The sequence below is a fragment of the Choloepus didactylus genome, chromosome 6 (genome assembly GCF_015220235.1).
Source record: "Choloepus didactylus isolate mChoDid1 chromosome 6, mChoDid1.pri, whole genome shotgun sequence".
Lineage (NCBI taxonomy): Eukaryota > Metazoa > Chordata > Mammalia > Pilosa > Megalonychidae > Choloepus > Choloepus didactylus.
Window position 1 is genome coordinate 102060345 of NC_051312.1, and position 9202 is coordinate 102069546.

General features: G+C 44.7%; 1 protein-coding gene across 2 annotated transcripts in view; it reads right to left on the minus strand.

Annotated features, from left to right (window-relative positions):
* The window catches only part of ME3 (malic enzyme 3), a 199913-nt gene extending 190960 nt beyond the window's left edge, over nucleotides 1-8953 (minus strand). Inside the window, exons 1-2 of one of the 2 annotated variants that reach the window (XM_037840991.1) lie at nucleotides 8771-8953; nucleotides 8189-8386 (exon numbers count right to left, since the gene is read on the minus strand). In XM_037840991.1, coding sequence (XP_037696919.1) covers nucleotides 8189-8371 — 183 coding nt within the window. In that variant the 5' untranslated portion in view covers nucleotides 8372-8386; nucleotides 8771-8953. The other variant, XM_037840992.1, reaches the window with a different exon arrangement.
* Nucleotides 8954-9202: the final 249 nt, after the last annotated feature.

Sequence of the window (9202 nt, forward strand, 5' to 3'; positions counted from 1 at the left end):
GTGATTTCTGTATGACATCTGCCCTCCAGCATTGCTGCTTACAAAATCTAGATATTGATGCTTACAACTGTTTTTAGAATAGGCAGAGGTTCCTGAGTTAACATCTGTTATTACATGAATCTCAACATATTGCCTCTAGAAGATAATTATACACAGAAAAAGCTCGGAAAAAAAAAGCTACAGAGGGATTTCCACTGTATAGACATGCCACTCATACATTACAGATGGGTCACGTCCCAAAAGTCAGTCTCAATGTTGGTTAGTTGACCCTGGAAGCTCAATTCTCCAAAGAAATTTAACTTAAGATTGAAAAGACAATAGAACATTTAAAAAAAAAATTGTATTAAAAGGTATGTCTTCTATAACCACACTGCCCTAGAGTAACCATTTTCATATATTCACTTCTAATCCTTTTTTCAGAGTTATATCTTTTTACAGTTACACTCATGGGCATAGACTCCCCTTAGTAGTTTGCATTTTGAATTATACATTCATAAATATAAGCCATCTCTGAAGAGTCTTCATAATGATCAACCACATGCTTACTTAACACAGAATATACTTTCTTTGTAGAACAATTCAACCATTTATAACAACAGGCTCATGAGAAAACACTTTCTGAGTATCAACTTCAGCCTCCAGAAGCAGTGAATCTACCCCCTGTGCTCCCGACGCCCCCATCCCGTGTTCCCTTGATTTTCAGACCCCTGAGACATAAGGCTCTTCCTGGTATGGTTTCCCTTGTCTTCAGCAGGGATCCTTCATAATGAGGGAATCAGAGGAATTCACAGCAGGAATCGGGGATCCAGGAACTCAAAATTGAGGGATGGGTATTAAGGGTGTCACAGAAGCTGACGGAAGCTGGGGCTCCTACATCTCGTTCACTCCCTTGACAGTCCCCTTGGTTTTTTTTCCATGGGCCTCAAGAATTGCCCCCATCCACCACATGTTTCTTCTGAACAGAGCCTCTTTCTTCCCCGGGCTCTGTCCAATGCTGGTAGAACTGGAGCTGAAACAGGGAGTCAAGGTCTTTGTGCTGTGCTCCTCCGGTGTCTTCACTCAGGCCTGTGTAGCTAACGGTGGGTCTCTGGACACACCAGGCTGGTGCCAGATTTATCTGCACTCCAAGCTGAGGTGATCCTGGGTGTTTAAACACCACGGATGGGGACAGTGGAGAGACAGAGAGGCCCTAGAATGATGGAAGAGGACTTTGGTGAAAGGGGAGGTTGAAGGGAAAGGAAGAGATGAAGGAGCCTCTCAGATGTCTCTCTGAATGATTCACTCATTCAGTTACTGCTGAGTACCAATGTTCTAAGTAGGTGGGATATATCAGTGCACAAAGAGACAAAATTTCCTGCCCTCATGGAGCTTACATTTAAGTGGAGAAATACAAACAATAAAACAAGAGACATAACAAATAAGCAAATTAAACAGCATGTTAGGAAGTATCACATACTATGGGGAAAAAGAAGCACATGTTAAGGAAGGTCAAGAAGGTTGAAAAAGACTGTTTATGACTTCTTATTGGGTGGTCAGAATAGGTCTAACTGAAAAAGTGAGGAGCCTTGAAGAAAGTGAGAGAGTTAATCATGTTAGAGGAAGAGTGTTTTAGGAAGAGGGAACAGCCAGTGTGAAGCCTCTAGGTAGGAGCATGCCTGCAGTGTTGTAGGAACAACAAGGGGGCCAGTATGGTTGAAGCAGAGTGGGTGACACAGAGAAGTACCAAAAGATGAGATCAGAGATGGCCAAGTCATGCAGGTCATTGTAAGGACATGGACTTCGCAAGGTTTTGAACAGAAGAGTGACAGGATAAAACTTAGTTTTGAAAAGATCACCCTGACTGTTGTGTTAAGAATAGGAAAGTGGAAGCAAGGAAGTAAGCTAGGAGAATATTGCAGTCATCCAGGAGAGATGTTGGTGGCTTGGATCAGAGCGAGACCTGTGACGAGCAGGAGTTGGATTCCAGATGCAGTCTTAAAATAAAGCAATAGGATTTGATGGTGGGATGGATACGGGGTCTAAAAGAAAGGGAGGGGGCAAGGATGTGTCCAAGAATTTAGCCTGTGTCAATGGCTCTCAAGGAGTGGTCCAAGGACCCAGAAGAATGGATTGAAGGAGACGAGACAAGAAGTTGGGAGACCAACTAGGAGGCTCTTGCATAATCTAGACATGAGAAGACAGAATAAATAAGGCTGGTGTTAGTGAGGGTGTAGAGAAATGGATGGATTTTAAAGGTTAGGGAAAATTTAACAGAATAACAAAATGAAAGTTTCAGATCAACATTCTGTGGCAATATCTCCAATATCTATTCCCCCTTTCTTTGAAACTGCAGAATTTATAGCTGAACACATGGATGCCCAGCTAAAGATTACACTTTCCAGGTTCTCTTGCAGCTAGCCTGGCATACTACCAAGTTCTGGCCAACTGTATGTGAGAGGAAGTGATATCTACAACTTTGAAATTTGTGGAAATTTTAACAAAATTATGGAATTTTAACAAAAGTGATTGTAACTAAGTGAACCCCAAATACAGAGGCTTAAACAAGTCTTGTTCCTGAGAGAAAATAAACTTTATCTCATTTAAGCCTCTGTATTGAGGCTTCACTTTGTTACAACTGCATAACCTTTAGCCTAACTAATACAAATTATTTTAGCTGTTCCAAGAGCAAAGCCCAATACCAATGCTAACCAACCCATAAAGCTAGAGCAGTATTAGATAGGGAATGATGAAATATCAATCTGCCTCTGCTTGTTGGTTCTTAAAATATCTGAACAGTATTTGAGATTCAATGCCCTGAGTCACTGCACAAAAAAACCAAAGTCTAAAGTAAATTGCTGCTCATGGAACTATCGTCTACTTAATAACCCATTGCTTCTCTTTCAAAAAGGCCCAATTCTACATCACATCAGAACCAGAGATCTCAGGAAGGAATATTATGGTATCTGCCTTCAAGGCAGAAAACAGCATCACCAATAAACTCTTAATTCTCTATACAACCCAGCAAGCATCTCCTGATTAATTAATGAGCAAAGCCTGAGACGACAGACTTCCCGTACCAAAAGGAAACAAGATCAAGTGCCAAGCTGGAACAGAAAAGAAACACATACTTTATTTAAAGGCAAATCCTAGATGTGTGGGAGTCTAATAAATCACCACCAAAATTAGAAAGGATTCGGCTGAAACCTGTGCAGCGTCAGATGTGCAGCCAACACTGAAGTGCTGACCAAGCCTTTGGCTTAAATGTCTCAAGTCCATTTGGGAAGGTGGTCACCCGTGGGTGCCCTGCAGTTTTAGAGGGTCCCACTGATGAAATGCGCTGATCCAGAATCATGGTAATTTGACTGAGCACCCTTTTCACTCATTCCTTCCCTGAACATCAAGCTCCAGAGATTATCTGCAGAGAAGCAGGTGAAAGGGCAGAGGAACTTTGTAGCAAAAAATACTGTTGGTGCTTGGGTCAAAGGGGGAAGTGACGCACCACTACGCCTTGAAGTCTGGGAAGATCGGGGTCAAACAGGTGTATTTCCTTCAAAATGGGCCACATATAGGCATTTATCTAGGCCCTGAGAGCACTGGCTAACTGTGAAGTAGCAACATTAATAAAGTTGAGAGGAAAAAGGCCATGACTAAATTGAGATCATTTAAAGAGCAAATATTTATTGAGCACCTCAAGTCAGACACAAAGAATGCCATGTGACAAGACAAAGTCTCTGTCCTCAAGGTCCTCATGGTCCAGTAGGGAAGACAAACCAACCAGCTCAGTGTGAAAAGGAAGCAAACCCAAAGCAGTAAGATACGCGGGAGGGGATTCAAGTCCAGTTTGTCAGGTGGGGAATAGGACAGCTATTCCCAATGGAGGCGGTAGGTAAGCTGAAGCCAGAAACATTTTGAGGGCCCACTTTCTATACGTACGAAATGCGGATGATACCAGCTTGTGAAATACCCCTATAAATTCAGTGTGAGAGTTGCCTATTTAATCTAACTAAAATTTAATCTAAGTAATTTGATGTAATCAAATATTTACCCTATAGTTACAATCTACATGGACAACAAAAGAGGCCACTATGTAAACTTTAGACGAGTCAGTATATTAGTAAAAAAGGAAACAGAAATTGATGTGTTGGGGAATTTGTATCATTCAGAAAATCTAGACTCTTGGAGAGACCCTGGAATCGACTAGATCCAGTGCTGTCGTCATCGGGAATATGCCTATAACAGTCAAAGCAGATGTGAATGAGAATCATCACTGCCCGGTGGGCTGAAAATCAGGAGGCACTGCCTCTGCCCACCTCTACAGCCAGTGGTGATCTCTGCGGAGTCACTTGATTTTCTCAGTCTGTCTCTTCATCTGAAGATGAGGATGTTGGATGCAAACAATGCCTTTCAAAAACACTTTTTTACTACAATCCATTGTGAAAAATGGCATTTTACATAGTTAACCTAGTACGATATTTATATTTATTATCTTCAATGCATTTGATCTATTTATATTCTATTTGAATTCATTTCCTTAAAAAGATACTGATTAGACCCACTAACCTAATTTTATGGCCCAGTTTATGACTCTTAACCTCTTTCCACCCCAGTGATCACCTGATATTTAGCACATTAGTTTTCAAAGTGATTTCACAGGGTTATCTCCAAGGATCCTCACAAGAGTGGCGTAACATGAGCACAGGAGCTTATGAGATTCATCACAGATCACACGGCGAGGGCATGACAGAGCTGGGACCAGAACCAGTGGCTGCATAATAGCAGCGATGCTTGACCACCCTCTGCCCTCCAGCTTCAACTTAAATGCCTCTCCTGATCTGTCAAAAGTGGGATAAAAATCTAGTGAACACATTACAAGAATTTAATGTTAATTTTTATATTCGTGCCTGTGATGGTTAGATTCATGTGTCAACTTGGCCAGGTAATGGTGCCCAGTTGTCTGGTCAAGGAAGAACTGGCCTAACTGCTATTGCAAGGACATCTCGTGGACTTTAATCATAAGTAAGCTGATTGCAACTATGACTGGTTACATCTACAATCAACTAAGGAGAGTGTCTTCAGCAATGAGAGATGTTTAATCCAATCAGCTGAAGGCTTCAAAAAGAGAAGTGATTTGAAAATGAAGTTAAGTTCAACTGTGTCCTGGTGGAAAAGTTGTACTAGGATTGCATGAATAGATGATATAAAGCAAATGATGAGGTTTGTCTGACTTCTTCAGTAACATTTTAGGGTTTTCTTATATTTTCTCTCTTTCTTCTTTTTTATCTTTCAAACACAGCAAATTTTACAACCAGAGTGCTATTGTTTTTTCTAAGCTTTGAGATAAAAAAAATGGCTAATAAATCACATTGATGGTAAAAAGAGAGAGAAAGAGAGAGAGAGAGAGGAGTGATGACTTCAGAAGTCAGAAGAGAGAATTTTCATCTCTACTTCAGCCAGTCAGCCTCTCCTCAGGAATGCATCAAAAACCTTCATCGGAGTTGCCAGCTTGCAGCCTGCCCTAGGGAATTTGGACTCGAGCATCCCCACAGTTGCATGAGACACTTTGGTTCTGTTTCCGTAGAGAACCCTGACTAATAGTGTCCTTGCTAGATTCTTCATGAACTACCCTGTGCCAGTCGCAGATTCATGAAACTCATTCCTGCCCTGGAGGAGCTCACAGTCTAGCAGAGAAATCTACCCACAGACCCAGCAACTATGTGCAGCACCAATGACTCTTTCATAGCTGCCTTTCTCTTGTTTTCTCAGTGATAACCTCACTGTTCTGTTTAAACTCAGCACAGGCCTCCCCATGTGACTGATGGAGAGGACCAAGCTTCAAGTCCTCTCTGGGGGATTCTGAGTGCTGAAAGTCAGCAGAACAGCAACAGGGTCGCACTACAGTGGGAAGTGAAGGGCATCTGCAGAAGCTCCCTGTCAGGGCTGCTCCCTCTTCATTGCTTCCCTCCCAATAGTAGGTAAGAGTTCCTGCAAACAGGAACTCTCAGCATCACTCTAAATACTCTCCTTCACCCCAGGCCAACATCACTGGCTTCAGGGATATATTAAAAGTGTTGTTTATCCTCATGAAAAGGTCAGGTCCCTAGATTTATGGACAACATTCCATTTATATTACTTGGGAGGAAAAAATTTGCATCAGGGACAAGGGATAGGGACAAGAATGCTTTTAAGGGACCACAAGTCTAGGGTTTAAAAAAGGCTTTTGAATTCTCCTTTTATTTTCTCAACTACTCACAAAGCAATTAGTGAGTTGGTAATGGGCCAGGACTTTTAAGTCTATTATTCCCAAAATTATTTGGAGTCTGTGGTAGGAATCTGTTGTTTTATTCTCCAGCATCCATCCCCCCTGCCTTTGGCAACAGTCCCCAGATTTTACTTTGGGGAGACCACGACCTCCTTTCTTTGTTCTAAGCCATTGGTGTGAGTGGGATCAATCTTACTTTTAAACCCAGGGGTGAGCGCTGACTGGCTTAAATTGTGGTGATTGGTTTGAGTGGGAAGGGAACCCAATCAGTGTCAGTGAGACAGGATTCATTTCCTGAGGCTTCAGAGAAAGAGAAGTGCCCTTCCTCTTCCACAGAAACTACCAGAAGAAAATATGTGGCTCTACTCCTTGATGTTGTGGTGTGAGAATGAGATGGGAGACTGTGAGACTACTGAGATGAAAGATTCTTCTGTGTGGAGCCTGAGGATGAAGCCAACATCTCAAAAGGTAAAGCAGAGAGCCAGAGAACCTCCATCCTTTGTGAAGCAGTTTGGACTGCTGGGTCAAGCTTCACTTGCAATCCTTCCTCTAGATATTTTTAAGGGAGTCCTTTGTTTAATCCAGTTTGAGTTGAGTTTTCTCACAATTTCTATCAGAGCAGTTTTTTAAAAATGCAAACACCTTAAATATCCAAAAATAGTAATGTACAAAGGATTTTGGGGGGAGGCAAGGCAGGGGATTAGTATAACAAGTGGGGGTTGGAAGAAAGATTTTTTTTCCTAGCCCCTATTAATTCTGCAGGGAATAACCACAAGACTTAGCATCTATATAGCTATCCCTATTTCTCAAAAAAAAAAAATAAATAAATAAAACTTTTCCATAAAGCTTGCCTCATTTGAATTTTACAACCCCAAGTCAAAGCAATTATTAAATTTTTAATTTTGCAGTAATTACCTATTTATCAAGCACTTTTTATAGTTTAAAATATGGTTTAAAATTCTATGGTCCATTTGGTTGTCGTAACCAAATGAGGTAGGTTTGGTGAATATATCTTAATATCCATTTTAATTAGGAGAAAGTTGAGCCTCAAGTTGAGATGCCCAAGCTAATTTGGAGGGGGTGGTGGGGAAGGCAGACCTCAAATTTAGGTCTCTTGCTTCCTGGGTTTAAACACCATCCTATCTCTCTCAATCCTAATACTCTGAACCAAAGACACTTAGATCTACTCCTAGAAACAAATGTATGTGCTCTTAGGCTAATGCAGGGAAGCCTGACATTGGGCTGAACTTGACCAAAGCCCAGATATCCAGATTCCAGTGGCAGCGCCAGGGCTAACTAGCTGGTGACCTTGAGCAAGTTCTCTTTGTCTTGTTATCTACTTCACCTATAAAAGGAGAGGTTTGAATTAGGCCTTCTGATGCCCCTTCAACATCTAAAAGTTCTATAATTCCAGATCTTCCTGGTACCATCTCAAATTAATTTTCCCCCAAAATAAATATTATAACCTTAGCCAAAATTTATTCTCACTGAATGCCAGGTACAATGCTAATCTCCTTCCATTCCTTATCTCTTTAAATGATCACAACATCTCTGAGACAATTCTCTCTCTCTCTCTCTCTCTCTCTCTCTTTTTTTTTAGCAGAAGGAAAAACTTATACTCAGAGAAGTAAAATGAACTGCCCAAGATCGACGGAATTAGTAAGCATCAGAAGGGAGAACCGATCCCAGGTCTGACCCACCATAAGGACTTTAACCGAGTCTATACTATCTTGCAGAAGAAATTAGTCTCCCCGAATTACTGATCACCTATCTCCACGCAGAGGTGGGGAAGAAAGCCAAACCGAGTCACACCAAGCCCCTGCAAGGCAAAACCGGGAAACGTCTGGAAGGGCGCCCAGGAGGATCCTCCCCAGGCACAGGGGGCGGAGCGCTTCTCCCCTCCCGCCACAGGATCGCGGCTCGGGCCATCCCCTTCTTCCCGACCGTTACCTTGTTAAGATGCGGGTTCCTGGTGACATCGTATCCGCGCTTCTTCAGGAGCACTGGGCGCGTCAAGCCGGCCTTGGAATGGCAGCCGCGGGGCGGCGCGGAGGGTGCCCAGCGCGGGAGGGCGCCGCAGGCCCGGCCCGGCAGGAAAGCCAGTCGCGCGCCGGTGCCCAGCGCGGCGCCCATGGTCCTTGCGCAGACCTGGCACCGAGGAGAGACCAAGGTCAGGGGCGCCTTCCGGCCAGCCAGGACCCACGCGCGCCGCGGGGCACAGGGCCGGAGCCGAGGACGCGTTCTTTGGGTGAGGGACAGGAGGTCCTGATGGGCCAAAGACGCCAGCCTTCGCCCCTACTCAGTGGCCACCTGCAGGAGACGCGCCGCCGCTTGCGGTGAGCCAGGCCCAGCCAAGCCCCGGGCAAAGCGAAAGCAAGCCCGCAAGCCCAGGAAGCAGATCGGGTGCGGGAGACAGCCCTCGCCACCCCCGCCCATATTCTTGCCAAGGAGAGGCGACTGCGAGGCGAGGGGTCCCCGAATCCCCAATCCCGTTCGCTGGGTGTACCTCGGTCCCCTTCTTCCCCGGCCCACCTGTGCTCCGTCCGGAGCTGGTGTCCGCAAGGCTCCGCCGCGGGGCAGGTGGGGCGAGGCGCTGCGGTCCGCTGCTCCTCTCCCGCCAATGACTGGACCGCGCCAGCGGCTGCGAGCGCGCGGGGCTGGTGCGTTCTGGAAAGAATGGTCCCGAAACCTTTGTTCGCAGTGCCAGGCCTTCCCTGAGGACGCGCGTAGGGTGCCTCATAACAGCGTGCACGTGCTTCCCCAGTGAGAGATGAAGCGCAGAGTGCCCCCGGAGCCCCCGGGTGGGCGGGGAGGTGTTTAGGAGATGTCCCAGGGGTCAGTATACCCTCTCCCCCTCCTCACTATCTGGGGAAGGCCCTGGCTCCGGGATTCAGAGTAAAAATCCCCAAGCTTTCAGTGCTCAGTGTTCTGCTGTTCTGCGGCACTGTTCTTTACACTAGCCAC